Source organism: Symphalangus syndactylus, chromosome 19 (genome assembly GCF_028878055.3).
Source record: "Symphalangus syndactylus isolate Jambi chromosome 19, NHGRI_mSymSyn1-v2.1_pri, whole genome shotgun sequence".
In the NCBI taxonomy this organism is placed as follows: Eukaryota; Metazoa; Chordata; class Mammalia; order Primates; family Hylobatidae; genus Symphalangus; species Symphalangus syndactylus.
Genome location: NC_072434.2, coordinates 17067175 through 17085955, shown reverse-complemented (window position 1 = coordinate 17085955; position 18781 = coordinate 17067175). Strand labels below are relative to the sequence as shown.

At 52.7% G+C, this 18781-nt stretch overlaps 1 protein-coding gene across 1 annotated transcript in view; it reads right to left on the bottom strand.

The window, feature by feature from the left end:
- Nucleotides 1-8944, bottom strand: part of SLC26A9 (solute carrier family 26 member 9) — a 30520-nt gene extending 21576 nt beyond the window's left edge. The window contains exons 1-2 of the mRNA XM_055234737.2: nucleotides 8853-8944; nucleotides 1168-1310 (exon numbers count right to left, since the gene is read on the bottom strand). Coding sequence (XP_055090712.1) covers nucleotides 1168-1292 — 125 coding nt within the window. The 5' untranslated portion in view covers nucleotides 1293-1310; nucleotides 8853-8944. The remainder of the gene's footprint in view (nucleotides 1-1167; nucleotides 1311-8852) is intronic.
- Nucleotides 8945-18781: the final 9837 nt, after the last annotated feature.

Sequence of the window (18781 nt, the reverse complement as noted above, 5' to 3'; positions counted from 1 at the left end):
GCTGAAAACAGAGGCTGAGAGGGATTAGCTTTCTAGACATTCATTCATTCATTCATTCATGAAACAAATATTTATTGGTGCACTTCTTTATGCCAGGCACTGTTCAAGGCTCTCATGCCAGTATCATAGGAATTGTTAGTTTGCTATATCCCTTTACAGCTTTCATTATCCTAATCTTTTAGGACAATAGCAGATCTTCTCATCCTCAGACTTTGTGCCCTAAAGTCTTTGGGCACAAAGACTGGCAGAGACCACCTGTCTGAGGAGCACAGCTGTGCGGACAGACTGTAACTGGGCAGAAATGGAGCCTCCCAAGAGAAATAGGGTTGGGCTGGGGCTTTTAGTACAAACTCAAGTGGGTGAGTCCCCCGGCCTGAACCAGTTCCACCTGCGTCTCCACTTCAGCCATTGCCAGCGACCTCAATCCAGGTAACTGAATCAGCCGTTTCCCCAGGGGAGTGAGGGAGAGTGAGCCTACAGCTGGGCCAGAGGAGGTCTGCCAGGAGTCTGGGAATGGGGAGGGTGACACCTGCAGCCCCAGCCTCCTGGGGTGTGGGTATGGATCACCTTGTGTAGCGCCTTCTTAGGGACAAGGTTTCATACCCACCATCGCATTTCCAGGGAGCTGAGAGTGGAAAGAGCCTGGGCACTGGTAGGACTACACTCCGGTAGGTCCCCTCAGGAAAGCTTAGAAATTTAGGGCCTCCTTTTGGCATTCTCTGGACCAAATGGAGGAAGGAACATCTGGGAGGGAAAGGACAAAGACTTGGGGTGATGGTAACTTCAGGTATTTTTTGTAAGGAGGGAATAGGGCATGGAGCAAGGGCTCTGATGCTCCCCACCCCTCCATAATGTAGCATGCTCATCTACCACGCCTTAACAAACCCAGAGAGACCCGGGTGGATTGAGAATATGGGAGATCCCATGCAGGGGTTTGGGAATGCCATATAACCCTTCTGGATGCTTCTTGCTCCTGCTCCCCATCCTCCTTGGGGGTCTCAGTACAGATGAGGTTGTAGGATCTTAAATTCATCATTCAGAACCTTGCTTCCCCAGGGCTTCCCTTAACCCCATCTTAGGGATACCGGTGCAGAAGCCATGTCCTGGTGCAGAAAGGATTTTGGTAGGGAGCAGAGGAGGCAGGAGTCTGGGTTCTGGACCAGTTACCTGAAGGCATTGCGAAGTTTCTCTCCCACTGCGTATGTCCGGTCTTTCTTCTCAAACTCATCGTCGAAGAGGGTAAGGGAGTATGCGGCTCTGTCTACCACGTAGCGGGGCCTGGGCTGGCTCATATCTGGGGCATTTACAAGCTTTGGGAGAAGCAGAGGAGGGGAGGGTGAGGGAACACCCCTTCCTAGTACCAGCCCAGGCCTTCTCTCTCTGGTCTTCGCAGCAGCAGAGTTTTATTCTGGCCTTCCCCGCCCCGATAAAGCAAGGTGCCTCCCTTCCCTCTGTCAAGTTTTTCCGTCAGACTCCCTTCATGAGTGGCCTTCCTTCCCAGGCATTGATGATGCATACACTCGCCCTGGCTGTTTTGCTTGGCGCTCAGCACGTGGCTGGCACTCCACACCTGTGGTGTCACCATCACCCCCACCGAGCACCAGGCAAAGGGGAGGTAGAAGTATGAGGGCAGGAGTCCCCACTTGATTCAGCAGGTGGACCCTACCCTCCCCTGACCCCTGGTGTCCCCACAAGCCATACTCCCTCCCCAGACCTCAGTTTCCCTGGCAGAAAGGCTCCTACCATTCAGCCAGTCAGCTTGGAAGAAACAGAAAACAGCTTGCCTAGAGGCAGGGGGATAGCTGAGATGACCTCGGGAGGACCCTTCTTGGACAAGACACCTAGAACTTCACCAACAGGTTTCCCAGGGGGACAATGGTGTGTGTGGGAAACCAGGATGGTCCACCTGCCGGCTCTCTCTCCCACGGCTTCCTGTGCCTAACCTTTCCCCCACCCTTGTGTACTGCCACTCCTCTCCTCCTCACTTTTTGCGCAACCTCGCTGACGTTCCAGGAGCTGAGATGGGCAGAGCTGAGTGCCAGGGCCCCTGAGCCCCGGAGGAGTTCCCTGTAGGAAGCTTTCCCCTTCCCTCTTCCAATTACTGGGCCTCCCACCTCCCCTCTACCTCCCAGAGCTGGGAGAAGTTGCTCAGAGGACCACAGAGAAAGAAGGACAGAGAAGAAAGAGATGGGGCAGGCTTAGAGTGAGGATTTGTATCTGGGAGGTGGGGAGTGTGTGGTGGCTGTGGCCAGTTTGGCAAAAGATTTGAGTTGGGGTAGAAAATGAGTAACTACCTGGGGGCTAGAGATGCCCCCAACTTCCCAGAGGAGAGCCCGGGTGAGAGGGGAGGTTATCAGAGGGGAGCAGGTTGCTTAATGCCTTTTGTGGAAGGGTCCAGGAGCCTGGGTTAGTCCTGCTTTTGTTAAGGAGGTAGAACGGGCAACATTACTTTTTGAACCTCAGATTCTGTATCACTAAAATGGGGGTAACAGACATATTTCACAGGGTTGTCGTGAAGATCAAATGAGTTAATGGATAAGAAAGAGTTGTGTAAAATGTAAAGTGTGATGCAAATGTGAGTTTCTATTATGAATAAGATTGTGCTTAAGTTGGTGAAGGCTGGGCTGGTGCATTCCATTCATTTGGTCTTAGGATCCCAAGGTCCACTTGAACTACAGGTGAGGGTGGGATGCCCTGCAAGACCCCACAGGTGATACCCAGCAGAAGAGAAGGTGGGAGAATGAACCTGCCCCCAGCGCCTGTGCCCAGCCCCTCGCCTGGCCCTTAGTGTGTATTCAACAAACACTTGTTGAGCGAATTGATAAATGGCGTTTTGGAGGAGACATGGGCAGAAATGAGTAAGGGCAATGGCATGTGAGACATTTCAGTGGGAGAAATGAGAGACGGGGTGGCTTAAGGAAAACAGCACAAGTTTGAGAGCCAGATGACCTGGGTTCAAAGATTCAGTTTCTTCATCTGTAAATGGGGATAATAACAGTCGCAGGCAGATGCTATGAGGATTAAGTGAGATCATGTGCATGAAGAGGCTGGCCTTTTATAGGCACCCAGTAAATGGTAGTGGTGATGATTACTGTGATTAAGATGGGAGGGTGCTTTCTACCTCCTAGCAGAGACTATTCAGAGGCTGCCGGCCCTTCACACGCCCGTGAGGCGGGGTGGTCTCGCTCTTCCTCTCCACCCGCTCCAGAGTCTGCATGGGTCTGGCTGTCCAGGTGGTTTGCCTGGGGAGCTCAATGAGTGGTGAGCATGACCTCCCCACATAGGAACCCAGAGCTCCAGACCTTGCTTCAGAAAAAGACTCATGGTTTGGGGAGTCTAGCCCAGGCCATTAAACAGACCACTTGCAAAAAAGAAAAGCCAAAAATTTCAAGGGGGGCTGAATCAGAAAAGAAGAGCCCTTTGGAAGAGGAGGTGATGGGTGATCTTGCTTCTACACCAACCAGCAGGCAGTGATCCCTGAAGCATCTTCCTAGGCTGCTTTCAAAGGGTCTAAGTTCCGGTAGTGAGTTTGCAGGGAAGGGAGTTATTAGCATCTGATTCCGCTGAACCCTACTATCCCAGCCCCATCCCTGCGATTTCCCCACTTCCTCAGTGGTACCTTTCTTCCTGCCACCCAGCCCACCCCCATCCTTATTCCTGTCCTCTCCCTACCCCTCAGCCTCCATATTCAGTTGTTCATCAAATCCTATTGCTATTTCCTACCTTCCTCCCTCCTTTCCTTCCTTCCTTCATGTCCTTCTGTCCTGTCCATTGCCTCCATACCTCCACCCACTCTGTCCCATTGCCTCCCTCTTCAAGTCTTATCTCATATTTGGACTACTGCAAGAATTGATTTGCTGGTCTCCAGTTGTGCCCCTCCAACCCAGCCTAAACTCCCTGCTCTGAAACCTCTATCTCCCCCATTTCCAGGAGGATGAGGCCCAAACTTCTTTTTTTGGCATTTTTGTTTTTTTACCCTCTGGCCTTGTATTGGTGGATTCAGGAAATCTGTTGGCTAGGTCCCTCCACACCATCTGGGCTGGTCTGTTCTGCACCCGCCAAACAAGCTTTGGTCTCTGTTCCCACTTTCCTCCTTACCTGAGGTGCCCTGACTCATTTCTGCCTTTCTAGACCCGCCCATCCTTAAGACCTGTTGAAGTTCCTCCTCCATCCCTCTCCTTCCTCTCCCACTCCTTTCCCTTCTCCTTCTTGCCTATGAAGCCTTTCCTGACCACCTTGAAACCCTGAAGGATTTCTCTTTCTCCCAGGATCTCCATGTGCACCCCTCCAGCCTGTACACTAGTGTGGGCTTTGGCCGTTTTTCTTCGGGAGGAAAGCGGCAGGGGTGGTGGAAGTCCTTCAGAGAGCAACAGGTAGGTGACTCAGGACTAGTTCTGCCCCTCTTGGCAGGCTCACTGACAGATGAAGCACCAGATACTAGGGAGTCCCCTCTGACACAGGCTAACAGAGGAAAAGCCTCCCTTGCTTTACTGGAATACCAAATCTGTCTCTTTCCCATGCCCTCTGCCCATCCCAGAAATAGGATGCTGAAGGGGAGAAGGCTCTGGGAGCTTTCACAATCCTGAGTTTGCCTAAAGAGGAGAACCCAGCAGCCAGTCAGAGTCAGAAAGTTTTGTATAGAAGAGAACTCGAGGACCACATTGGTGCAATTGTCTCATTTTGCAGATAAAGAAACTGCACTTGATTTAACTCCAGTGTTCCTATTCGAAGGGGCTTCAGACCTTCCAGGGACAAAGCTGATCCCAGGACAATGTTTTCCCTGAGTGGCACTCAGAATGCCCCTTTCTGACCACCCTGGTGACCTTGCCACCCCAGCTGATGGGACAGGACCTCTGGATTCTGTTACTCCTCTCGAGGGCTCTGGTTCCCTCCTGACCTTGGTTTCCCAGGACTATGATGGCCAGAGTTGCAAATCTGCAGCCACAGGAACTGCCCCAGCTCCTGGTGAGAAGGCGCCCTCAACGCACTTCCTAATTCCAAGAATAGGGGTTGAGGTGGGGTGGGACGTAAAAGACAAGTGTATTTCATCCCCAGCCAGCCCTTCAGGTGAGGACAAGAGGTGGAGGGAAGGGGGATGGGAGTGATGGAAAAGGGTGGGTGGCATGGTGGGGAGGAGGAGCCTCAGAGAACTAGCAGGGATGGGAGTCCCAGGGAATCCTCAGAGAGGGTGTCTCACGATGCTAGATGCTATGTTAGGGGCAGGAAAGTGGAAGAGGGAGCAAGAAAGAGAGCCAGGTATAGGGAACATAACAATCTGATCCCCAGTTAAACAAACAAACAGCCATGCTAAGTGATGTCAGCATCGCTGGAAAAAAAAGTCAAGTGCCCTATTGCCAGAGGTGTGTATCTACAAGCCCTGCCCCCACCACCCCTCCACTGCCTTCCATCCCCCTACCGGGCCAAGGATAAATAGCAGGTGCCATGTGATAATACTGAGAAACAAAAGGGTGACCCTGCCCCTCCTCCACTGTGCAGGGAAGGGGGGCAGGTCCCAAAGAGCTGAAGGGACTTAGAGGGGGTCTGTAGGCTTTAAGGGGAGTAGGGGGTGAGCCGGGGAGAGCAGAGGGCAGGAGATGTGGGTGCATGGGCCATTCCCATGCCCTGGCAGGAGAGTGGGTCAAATCTGGAGCAGAGGGGATGCGGGGGTCCTGCGAGGTGGAAGAGCTGGGAGAGGGGAAGCAAAGAGAAAATAGACCCTGCAGGGAGGGCACAGGCTGGAGCAGATCCCCTCTTGAGATTCTCCAGGATTTCTCCTCCAATGAGCTCATGCCAAACAAGCCCCTGGTACCTTCTCCCAGTCACATTTCTGACCAGATCTCTGTCAACACCATCCAAATATTGTAGGCAGAGATGAGCTTGGGCAGAGACGGGCTCAGGCAGAGACAGTGCCCGAGTGGATGCACCGAAAGGCTTGGACTGGCACCTGGCCATGAGAAGCATGCAATAAACTCCAACTATTATCATTACTGCTATGACTCCAGAGGAGCCTCTTTCTTGCTCTGCCATCTCTAGTGGGCACTCTGCCTTTTTTTGGCTTTCCTTTTTCCATCTGCCCCTACACCCGCTGCCCCATGCCTTAACCCCTCCAAATTTTCCCAGGACTTGATGAGAGGAACAGCAGAAAATCTTGTCAGAAGAGGGTAGAACATCTGCGGAGCAGAACAGTGAGGGGCCCATTTGTGGGTTTTGGTCGGATCTGGAGGTGATCCTGTCACTGTGGCCCAGGCTGACTTCCTCCCTCAGTCCTGTCGGGGGTGTGCATGTGGGGGAGGGGGTTTTTGATGCATGTGTGCCAGGTACGGGAACAGCCCCGGCTTGGCCAACCCACCCTGGCGTCCTTATCACTGGTTCCTAGCCAGCTGGTTGCTGTGTTCTGGGAAGAGGAAAGGTCACCTTGAGGTTTCCCCTTTGCTCTAGCTGCTGGTTGCCTCCCTGCCTCATCCAGGGTGGGGGTCACAGGGTAAAAGCAGCCTCTGAGTGACCCAGGTGTGAATGTGAGCTGGGACAGACAAGCTGGCTGGGGTCTCAGTGGGAGACTGCATCCCTGGCAGGAGGAGGAAGGATGTAGAGGCCTCTGCACCCCTAAGACTTTTTTGTTTGTTTGTTTGTTTTGTTTTGTTGTTTTTGTTTTTGTTCTTTGAGATGGAGTCTCCCTCTGTCACCCAGGCTGGAGTGCAGTGGCATGATCTCGGCTCACCACAATCTCCACTTCCTGGGTTCAAGCAATTCTCCAGCCTCAGCCTCCCCAGGAGCTGGGATTACAGGTGCGCACCATGGCACCCAGCTAATTTTTTTTGTGTTTTTAGTGGAGACGGGGTTTCGCCATGTTGGCCAGGCTGGTCTTGATCTCCTGACCTCAAGTGATCTGCCCTCCTCGGCCTCCCAAAGTGCTGAGATTACAGGCTGAGCCACTGCGCCCAGCCCCCCAAGGCATTTTTAAACACTCCTTTTCCTTCTACTGTCTCTGTGTTTCCAGGGCAAATCTCTCCCTGCTCCTCACCCCAGCCTAATTTCCTCCTCAGTGTAGGGGAGGATGAGATGTCCCTAAGGTGTCTTAGAGACTGCATCCCGTGTAGGGGAGAGATTCACTGATACCACCCCCCAAATCCCCACTCCTTATCTCCAGGCCGACTCTCCCTCCCTCTGCACTTTCCCTGCTGGGAATGGGTGCTGGGCTGAGGAAATAGGCTCCAGAAAGAGGGACCAAGGCTAGACTTTGAGAATCACTTCCTAACAGCAAGACTGACAAGGTCATGGGCTCCCTGGAATGGGCACTTGAGGTTGAATTCCTAGAAGTCTTTAAGGAGACTGGGGTTGCTTTCACTTGGAAGCAGGGCCTGGGCAAGGAGACCAGTGAAGGGCCCAGCTGCTCTGGTCCCAGAAATCCAGGCAAAAGCCCAGAGAGGCATCCAGTGAAGATCAACTCCCCTTGAAAGGGTGGCTCTGCCCCCTCCATCTTCCAAGTAGTGACCCCACAGGCCCCAAAGCTTGGTTAGTGTTGAGCTGGTCCTCGACTCCCCCAGCAAGTTCACGAGGGTCAGTCTGGCTGTTTATACGGTTTAAGAGGCACTCTTGAATACTGGGTATATGCCAATCTCCGGAAGACTCTGGGCATTAAAAGATAAAGAGGAGTCCGTCTCTGCCCCAGGGTTTATACAAATGAGACTCAGAGAGCAGGTGGCTAGCTCTGGGAAGTGCCTGGGAAGGCCATCCTGGCAGTGGAGGTGCTCCTGGCCGTGCTGGTCTCCATGCTGCCCAAGCAGGATCTTGCCAGGTTCTGAATGCCAGGGCCAGGATGAAGGAGGTGGGGGGGGGGGTACTGTGGGGCCTCTGAGAAAGGGTCATCTGCATGAGTGAAGCCACTCAGGGGGAAAACCCTCTCTCAGTCTGCCCACTTGGGGGGCTGTGTCACTCCAAGGTCTTCTTCTGGTGCTCAGACCTGTGGGGCCAAGTGTAAGGGGGCAGTTGATGCTGGAATAATAAAAGCTTTGTTAGGTCTCAGCTGGGGACCCTCTGTGCTGGTTTTGAGGAATGGTGGCACCGCCTGAGAGTGGCTTGGAACCCCTTGGAGCTGCAGGATGAGGGGTTTGGAGACTGAGAGCCTGGAGAGCTGGCTGCCCATCCACTGTCCTGGCCCAAGCCCTTCTGTGTTGAAGCATTCGCCAATGAGTCGGGCGTCCCAGGTCCAGCTACCGCCCACCCGCCTGCCTGATGGAGCTGGTCCCTTGCTCACCTTCTCCCACGCCTCGGTTTCCTCCCCCTCCACCTCTTCCAACTTCTCAGGACTAATGGGGACACATGGGATTCTGTGTAGTCCATGCTAAGTTCCCCGAGCTGGTGGAGAAGTAAATGAGTGAAGGAGGATGTCTCGGGGGTAGAAGGACGGGGAGACAGCCACACAGAGTAGGCTGGTGAGTCAAGCATTAAGAGCTTTTGCCTCCAAGACTTGAAAAGAAAGGGAGAGGAGCAGCCCACAGCTTCAAAGGCTGGCGCGGAGGAAGGTCTAACATTTTCCTTTCCCTCGGAGGCCTTTGCCTCGCTCTGTTTCGGGGTCTGGCGACCTCCTCCACCACACCCTCACCCTACTCGCTCCCTCAGCCAAGCCCAGCCTTGCAGCCCAGGTCCTTACATGGACGTGAAGACCTGAAGGGCTCCTCAGAGGAGAAGGGCTGGGAGGCTGCTCTCAGACTCCAGGGGCCAGAGTGTCCTTCCTACTTGTGCTCAGGTTGGCAGTTGGTTCCTGTCATCCCTCCTCTCGGTACCCCTGGTGCCTGCCCTCTTGCAGGGTTGACCCCAGCCCAGTGGGGTGGGCTGGGCTGGGTGGGGCTTACCGGTGGGTGAGCAAAGCCGGCTGGGCAGGGCTGCAGGTGTGTCTGGGGAGCGGGCAGCCGAAAGGTGTTCCTGAGGTGTGTGAAAGGGCTCTGCTCAAATAATCCAGGGAGGCGTTTATAAATAACTTTTCCTCAGGGCCACGGGGTGAGCCCCGGCTTCTGATTGGCTCAGAGGGGAAGTGGTTTTGAACACTACACCATAGCTAAGCCTGAGGAGATAGGAAAAGGAGATAAGGGGGGAAAGGTCCCAAATGAACAGCCGTTTTTTTGTTTTACCTGGGGAGCAGGGCTGTTTGATGGGAGCTTGGCACTTCCTAAATCCACCCCGAAGACAATAGGTCACATTCAGTGGGGCTCCTGCCCCACAGGCTCCCCCAAGGCGGCCCGGGAGGAGGGGGACGAGGCAGAGGAGGGGGACAAGGCAGGACAAGCTCCTCTGAGCTTGCTGTCCTGCTGCTTATGGGGCTGGGGGTCAGGCCGAAGAGCCTCTTGGACAATGGGCGCTATTGAGGCCACCTGAGGGGTGTGCTCTTGGGGCTGCTTGCTTTGAAGATTGGAGATCTAGGGGGTGGGAAGACAGTAGTCCTCTGAACACCCCTGGGGAAGGGGAAGAACCATGTCTGGGAGGCCCTGGGAGCCTTTAGGCGGTTTTGGTTTGTGGTGGAGACCTGGTTCCCAGTTCTGTCCCCAATCTTAAGTCGCTTGTGAGCTCTGTGCCTTGGTCTATCCATCAGTGCAATGGGGGAAATTATTCCTGGCCCTCCAGGTAGTGTGCAAAGAGAACACAGGGGTTTAGAATCTGGTGAAAGAGCTCAAGAAACTGGACTTAGAACAATTATGAAAGGCGACCTGAAGGCTAGCAAATCTCCAATCACAGCCCTCTGCTGCTTCCAGGAATTAATGTCTCCCTGGGTCATGGCACTGCTCTGGCTGCTGCCAGCAGAGCTGCCCATCCCAGGCCCATTGAGTGCTGCGGAAGGACCCCAGAAAGCAATTCTGGACAGTGGCTGGGAGGGTGGGTGGGGGAGTTTCTTAATTTACTTCCTGGGAGGGAGAGTCCCTACCTGACACCAGTTGCCCGTTCTTTGAGACATCAAGGGCTGCACTCTCCTCGTCCTCAGTTGTCCTCCCATCTCTCCAAAAGGAACCAGAGGCTCTGAAGTGGGCTGGAATCAGTGCAGGGGGCTTCAGTAAGGCACCTCTGGAAGTTGGGGCGAAAGTTCCCCCTGGTGAAATGAGCTAGCTTCAGTACATAATAGGGACTCAATAAATATTTGTTAAATGAATGAAAGAGTGAATTGTCTGCAAGCCCAACCCAAGGGATAGTTTGTAGATGTTTTGCTTGTGGGGACTAGGGAAACACCCGAGGTCACTCAGAGTTGTCAGGGTGTAGCCAGACAACCGGCTGAAGAGAGCCAGAATTCAAGTGACCCAAGTGTGCCCTGACACCCGGCTGAGGGATGTGTGCATGGACGCTGCCTCGGGAACCCCTTCCCCAGACCCCTGTGTGGACTTAGCTGACATGTTGCACATTCGTTCCTCTGGCTTCCTCGGCTTCACTCTCATAACACTGACCACAATTAATGGTAATTATGTATGGAATTGTCAGTCTTCCTGAAAACACCGTGAACTCCCTGAGGAGGGCAAGGGGGCAGTGCCTCTTTTGTATCCCTACCCACCTAGCCCAGTGCCCGGCACTCAGGAGGAGCTCAATATAGATTTGAGGAATGAATGAACAGTTGTATGATAGAGTCTTTAAACAAAGAAATGCCAGAGGGCGAGAATTTGTCCATGCATCTTCAGTATTGTCCAGTGTCATGGGTAGCCTGACCTGTTCTAAACTTTGGCCAGGAAATTCCTAGAAAGCAGATGAGTCATTAGGTTCTTCCTATAGCCGGGTGACAGTGGCCATCAAGATCAAACAACTAAGTCCCCTTGCTGAGACACCATGTCCACCAGGGAATCTTCTGGTTGTACGTCCTTTAGGGCAGAGAATGCACTGCCCAGCTGGCTGGAGCATCTAGGGCTGCTTTTGCAGGCATGCTTCTCTTTTAAATGACCCGTGGACATTCTGGGCTACCCATTGGTCCAGTGTGAGTTTTATTAATATGAGTTAGTATCTCCTGAGTCTGACCTAGTTTCCACAGTAACACTTGGTTTTCACACAGGTGATTTGGTTTAATTCTTATACCAAACATATAGGCATGTTACTATCATTTTTTGATGAGTAAACTGAGTTGACTGAAGTGAAATCACTTGTCCAAGATCACGAAGATCTGGATGGAAGAGACAGGAATCTAACTTGGCTAAAATGGCTTCAAATCCTCTGCTTAGTCTACGATATCACCTTAACCTTTGAGCCTGAGAAGCTAAGGATGAGATCCTATAAAAGACCATACCTTTTAGATACTATCAGGCTCCCTTGCAGGTGTAACTCCTAACGTAACCTGGACGAAGATGTCTGGGGCCTCCAGGATACATGCTGGAATTGGAAACTTGTTGTTTGTCCTCCTCAAAACTTTTCTACTGTCTCAGCAAAATTCTGGGCAGGTAGCCCTTGCATTATAGGGGCAGTAGAGATAGATGAGCCCAGAGATTCCTCTGAAGTCACCAAGGAAGATGGACAGGGGCCTCAGAATCTGGGGCTCGTCATTGGTGGGAGGCCCAGGAAGAAGGAAACCAGATCAGAGGCTAGGGAAGCAGAAGACAGGAGGGGGAGTGCCCTGATGGCTGAAAAGGCATCTTAGGGGTATCTTGGGTAGAATTAAAGTGCGGACAAATTTAGGTTTGGTGGAGGGAACACAAAGATATGGAGAGATAGGTGACAGAAATAGAAACACAGAGAAAAAGTGATGGAGACAAAGACTCAGAAACAAAGAGAAAGGAGCTAAGGACACATTAACAGCCATAGCAGCTCAGCCTTGAGTTTTGCTAAATCGTCTGTGTTTCATGATGAAAGCGATGAACAGCAACCCTATGCCTCTCTCTGGAGCAGGAGAGAGAATCCTTTGGAAGCAACCTACTTCACCCCCAGCCCTAGGGTGGGATGCTGCATTCATTCATTCATTCATTCATTCACTGGAAACCCCTTATCAAGTGCCAGGATCCTGTCCTGGGGAAAATGAAATAAATCAGACACAATCCCTGTCCTGAAAAGATCTCACAATCTGGTGAGGAAGACAGGAAGGCGAAGAAACCACTGCAGCATGGAACATAGGGTGCTATGGGAGTACAGGGGAGAGGTGCCCAGATCAGCCCTCCAGGGGACAGAGAAGGAGCCGGGACGACTTCCGGCAAGAGGAGGGCAGGAAGGTCAGTCACAGCTGCAGCCTGGACACCTGAGCTATAGACCCCAGGTGGGGGAGGACTCCCAGGAAGAAGTAGGATGGTGGCTGCCCCTGGAAGCACTGTTTCTAGAAGGGATTTCCAGCTTGTTCCCAAGTCCTCTTCGACTTCTGAACGCACCCAAGATTCTCTGCCTTAAAGCCCAGCCCTGTGTTCCCCTGTGATCCAGAGCTTGTGACCACACATACACACGGTCACACTGAACAGTCACACATAACACTGAGTTATGCAGATAAACCCAAAGTATTCCTAAGGTTCCCTCCTGACACATTTCACCTTTGAGCTGATCTTGCTAAGAAACAGCTATTTTTCAGATGAGCAAACTCAGGCTAGACCTGCAAAAAGGAGACAAATTCTGCCATCTCTGTCCATCCTTGGGCCTCTGGTCTTATCTGCATCTGCTGGCTTCTTGCACGTGTGCCCTGTGTGGGTGCCAAGGGTGTGGGCAGGAACATGTTTTGGGCAGAGCAGCCCAATGACTTAAGCAAATACCTTAAGGCTAAAGACAGCAGAGTCTTCACCACCCTGCCCTGCAGTGGCAGGATCTGGCCTGGCCCTGCGCAGCTGCCAGTTTCATGGGTGCTTGCGGACTGGTGGGACTGCAGAGGTACCCAAGGAGAGGGGAATCCTCACTTCTCTCCCCTGGGAAGCCCAGGGGCTCAAGTACCCCAGCTGTGAGTATCTTAGGCTGGTCAGGAGACATGGAAGGCAAGGTGAGTAGGGTGATGCCAACCAGTGCTTGGTCTTTCAACACAGGGAACTCCTAGCATGTGCCCAGCACTGTGCTAGGCACTGGGCATGCAAGACCCAGTGAGAACCAGTTCTTTGGGAGATCAAGACCCTGGCAGGAGCAGGCAGAGGAGGCTTCTAGAATACACACAATGACAGAGCTGGGGGACAATATGTTAGGAGGAACCTTAGGGTGGACTCTGAGATGGCGAGGGTCTGGACAGTTCTTGTCTGGAGACAGTCAGGTCAGCATTGACCATGATCCCTGCACATCTGAGGCCAGAGGAAAGGACGTGGCACAAGCCATAGAACAGGAGACAAGGAAAGGGCTTTAGGGTCCATCTGGTTCACCTTTCTCATTTAAATATGAGATACCCGAGGCCCCAGAGAGGGCCAGGGACCTGCCCAAAGTCACCAAGAGAGATAATGGCAGCGCTGAGGAGACGGTTCAGGTCGGTGCCTGCCTCAGGACCCCATCCTATCCCTCCAGCCTGGCTCTGGAGCACAAACCAAGCCCTCTCTCCACAAAGAGGGCAAGAAGTCATGTGGGGACCTCCTCCCACTCCCCATTCGGTCATTACCCAGACACACCCTGGGCTCCGAGGTGGGCATATGCCAGCTGCCGCTGCAGAGGGACTGTTCTGCCCACCTGAACTCGGCACTCCTTTAGGAGTGGTTTAGGGTTGGGGTTGGGGGTGTGGGGGGAGCAGGTCTGCAGCGTCAGGGCTTGGGAGCCCAGAGGGATACAACTCCTAGGTGGGTGGGTCCTGCAGCTTCTAGAAAGAGGAAAGGATTCTGCTCAGAACCAGAAATTGGCCTGGGTGAGGGTGTTTAGGGCAGTTCACACTGCCCTGGGAATGCTGAGATTGGGGCCGGAGTTAAGGAGGAGGTGAGTTCCAGGTGGTTCATGTTGACTGATGGGCCTCTTGGCTACAATCCTGACACTGGGGCCTTAAGCCAAGCACATATTAACCTGGGTGTAGGGGCTGCTTCTAAGCAGGGGATGTAGACCCCCAATTCAGGGAGAACTGAGAGAGCTGGAGAAGCATGGAATTGAGAATCTTGGGCACCAGGCCTCACCCCATCTCTAGGATCTGGCTTAGGCAGCGAGGGTATTATGGCAGAGGTGGTTTTTCTGACTGCAGTAAAGTCATAGGAAAATGATACCTTCCCATCTCCCTCTTCCTATTCCACATTCTCCAGGAAAGAGTCTGAGACTGGAAGGTGCCTAATACCCACCACCTGATCCAGCCCACCTGACTCTTCCTCCCTGGTGACTCCTGACCACACAGACCTCTGTTTTCTGAGTGCCAACAGCTATGCAGTCTGAACCTCACTGCCGGTGGAAAGTGAGGTATTCTAGGTCTTCTAGGTTAGTTTTGTCTCCCGGTGGTTCCTTGAGGCCCGGGATTGTATCACAAGCACTTGCGAGACATCGGAATGTACTGGAAGAAAGAAAACTTTAGGCTCAGACCTTGGCTCTGGGGTTTGCTAGTCATGAGACCTGGGGCAAAGCATTAAACTCCCAGGCTCAATTTATTCATCTGTGAAGGGGGCTGAGTGGCAAAAAAGGAGGTGCGGTTGTAAGGTGAACTCCTTTCCTTCCGGCACAAAGACAGGGCCCAGGAATGACCACTAGTGGCATGGCCATCTGCTTATCTCCATCATCTCTCTGATAGCGCAGTGTAATCAGCCCTTCAGCCATACCCCAGCTAGGCGAGGCCCTTCTCAACTGCACAGTGAATGGCCCTTGCTCCCTTGTCCCGGGGAGCCAGGAGTGCAGAGCTCCCGTTTGCAGGTCTTGCCTCACAGGCTCCCAGAGATGCAGCCAAGTGGCAGAATGGGTTCCAGAAGGCTCCCCACCCAAGCTTCTCCAGCAGAGCAAAACCATGGTGGCAGTACCTGCACCTGAGCCCTGGAGCCCCAGCCCCCTCTGCCTTTTCTCCTTTTGGAAGGTGCCAAGTGGAAAGGGTGTGAGTGAATGTGTGTGTGTGTGTGTGTGTGTGTGTGTGTGTGTCTGCAGTGAGAATTTTGAACAAGAGTGAGAACGCTTGTCTAAAAGAGAGGGGGATTTGGGTATGTAGTACACCTTTCCTCTTTCTCCCTTCTCACCTCCACATGCTCCCTGGTGACCAGTGGTCCTTTGCCTAGCCCTGGATGCAGCTGAGCCCTCTCACCTTCTAGATACCTGGAGCTTTCCTGCCTAAGGAATAAACCAGGCTCTCTAGAGCCAGACCCACAGGCGTAGGCCGCTTTTGCAAGAACAGAGTCTTGCAGCAGGGGCTGCTCCAGTTCACATTGGAGAGAAGGGAGCGTGGACAGGCATGTGTCTACCATGAGTGTTTGGGGAACAAGTCCAGAAATTTATCAGCACCCCTCTGCAAAGTAAACCTCCTATTGCTGTGGGGTTTTTTACCTGCCAAAGTCAGGGTACTTAGCTCCCTTATTCTACCCTCCCGCTTTCCAGCAACCTCCCCAGAACTGATCACCGACGGCTAAGGTGGAGATGGTAGCAGGGTCAAGGATAGGCTCGCAGCCCTAGAGAAAGGGCATGTCCACCCTAGGAAGGACACTGGAACCAAGCCAGGGCTTTAGTCTGGGACACACTTGGGTGCCCTGACCAGCCTAAACTCCACTCCCCATCTGGGATTGGGGTCAAGTGTGAACTGTGCATGGGATTCCCTGAGCAAAGTGGGCCCAGTGTGAGGGTGGAGGAGGAAAACAGGGACTGGCCTGCTGGGACCTCAGCTGGGGCCACTTCTCTGGGTCTCCCAGCACAGCAGGCAGGCCTTAGGTAGGTGTGACAAAGGCTGGCTGAGTGGCGCTGGGGTCCAACCCTCAAGAAGTACCTTCACCCCCAGAGTACAGGAAACAGGTCACTGAGCGAGTGGGTTCTTGGTCAGCTGGGGCCAATTCCTGTTAGTGCTCCAGGACTGTGCTCTGGCCTGGCTTGCTCACAGGGCCGCATTGTTCCCTGGGAGCCTCTTGAGCATTTAGCTTGTCTTGTCCTGCTGGTACATTCGTTGGCTGCGATTCCTGCTGAAGACATCTTCAGGGGGCAGGCAGGACGCCAAGCTTGCGGGCAGGACTTGAGCTGCTCCACTGAGCAGGGAGCTCAGAGGCAGCAGGGGCTGGCCAGCCTGGGATGTGACCATCTGGGGCTCTTTGCCAAGGGCAGGAGCAAGTTTGCCTGAGAAGTTCTGACACCCCCACTGGCCCTGGCAAGGAGACTGAGTGCAGGCTCTGTGTGCAACTGGAGTGTCCTGAGATTGGCTCTGTCCCCTCCAGAAACAAGCCGTGTGATTATGGATGAGTTAATAAACTTCCCCGAGCTCTCGGCCTCCTCATCTGCAAGATGTGGGTACCAGCAGCACCTACCTCAGGGTGACTTTGGGAAGATTAAACAAAGTAATGCATGAAAAGCACTTAGCTCAAGGTCTAACACTTCTCAGCCCCAGAGGGCCCAGCCCACTAACACTGCCCTTTCTCTATGCCCTCTCCCCATCGAGCTTGGAATGCTCTCCCTTCTCGCCTCGGCTTCCAAAGCACTTCAGCTCAAGCCACATCTCCCTGACGCCTGCCGTGTGCTCTGGTTGTACCTCCCATAGCACTCTCAGGTGGTAACTGCAGTTAGATACTTGACCACGTGTTGTCAGGGATTTGGCTCTAATGGGAGGCTTCATTCCGGGAGCATAAGATTTGGGATGTTTGCTTGTTTTGTCTCCTTTGCGGACCAAAACATACTAAACATTTTAACAAGAGTGCTTACCTGTTGACTGAACGTCCCATCCTGGGTCCTGCCCCTGGGCAATTAGAATAACCATAATTTATTGTGGTTGTAGTTATGCTCTTTGGAGATCCAAGGGTTCCAAAGATGTGCTTCAGTTGCAGCCACACCCCACCAGCTGGTGAGCTCATGTGATTGCGACTTACTCACATTTTGCTGGCTTGTGTCCCCTCCCTCTGGCTCAGAGCTCCTGTCCTTCCTCAGCTACAGTTTGCCATGGTTATGCTTGGGAGTCTCTGGGGTGTCTCTGGGTAGTCTCTTCTGCTCCAGAATTGGTCTTACTGTCTCTTGCCCACGGGTCATGGAGACAGGGTCCCTCCTGGGAATTCTGCTCTCCTGCTCTGGTGCCATGTCGCGGAGCTCCAACCCTTGAGGGCCCAGCATCTCAGGGCACACTATGACCAGCTGCCACATCGTGTACCATGCAGAAGTGTGGGTTGTGGCATCTCTCCAATCTGTGTCACACTGTGTTGTCCCATCCCTGATGGTGCTATGGTGCAGACTGCTAGCTATCCACTGTCAGAGACTGCATTATGGCAGGACACATGGTGGCCAAGCGGGACTCCACTTCCTAGCCTTCCTTGTAATGAGGTGTGGCCATGTGGCTGAGTCTTCACTGGACTGTGGAATGGAGAATGAAGCCGGCCACTTACAGGTCTGGGTCTTGAGTTGCTGGGCATGCTTCCTGCATGCCGTCTCCTCTTCCTGCCAGCTGGAGCCTAGATGTGGTGGGGACCCAGCTTTCACTATGCATGATGACAATGGCCTGGCAAGTGGGAAAGCAACAGAGGGAAGGAACCTGGGCCTGTGAATGATCTCAGGAAGCCGAGAATGCCAGCAGCCTGGACTGCTCACTTTGAGACTCACTAGTGTCCCAAGAAGAGAAAAACTCCTATATTCCGTAATCTACTGTATCGAGGTTCTCTTTGTAACGGGACTTTAGTCTTTAACACACACATGGGTCCTGAGTCTCATTAAGTCCCTGGTGAGAACAGCTCTTTCTGCTTCTGCTGTAGTCCTGCACCATCCCCCCAACCCCCTCTCTAATGGCTGGATGGAACCCAAGGGCCTAGCTGGGGAAAGAGGTCATAGAAGCCCATTTCCTGAGTTCTTCTCTGCGCCAAGGGATTTGATCACAGGGACTCTTCCTTTCCTGTAAATAGAGGTCTGGAGGACCTTTGATTCACTAGCTCACCAGACCTACCCAGACTCTGGATTCTAGTATAGGGTCTTCCGGGTCACCTAGCCCTGTGCATCTTTAACAATGGAAGCTTGGTAATTAATGCCCTAGCATAAGTTAAGCCTCATTGGATGAGGGCATAGTCTTCCTGCTTGGCTCGCCTCTGTCTCCTGCTTAGGGTGAGAAGAGAAAGCAAGCATTGGAGGTCTTTCGGATCAGGAAAGAACCCTGTGGGTTAGTAATTTCCAGGCCCCTCTTATTGTCTCTTATAGTAAGCAGGTGATAGATGAAGTTGTGCTACTAATCGAAATTAAGAAAAAATAGTGCTTTAATAATTCCTTGCATTTGTAGAGCACTTAGAGTTTATAGAGTGCTTTGGTATGCATTTTCTGAAGCTATTTATCCCCATTTTGCATATGTGGAGACTGAGGATCCGTTACCCCCACCTAGGATATGCTCAAGCTTGGGTTAGCTCTCAGGGTTCCTGACTTCTAGCCTTGTGCTCTTATTTCTATACACTGACAGGCTGAAAAATGATGGTTTGTGACTTACGCTCAGGAAGTTGTGAACATTGAGGATGGCTTCGAGAAGAGGGCATTGTGTTGACTTTGAGGGAGGCATTTCACCAATTGAGGTCTCAGTTTCTTCTTCTGTAAATGTGAAAGACATGCCGGCCTCTCCCAGACCAAGTAGAGAGTTTGTTGTTGTCACATACATGGTTCCTATTCCATTTTCTGCCCTTACTCTAAGACTGTAACGTAAATTGTTCTGTAGGCTTAGATTTGTCTGAAGAAGTTGGGGTTTGGGAAGTAGGGATTTGGCTCTAATGGGAGGCTTCATTCCGGGAGCATAAGATTTGGGATGTTTGCTTGTTTTGTCTCCTTTGCG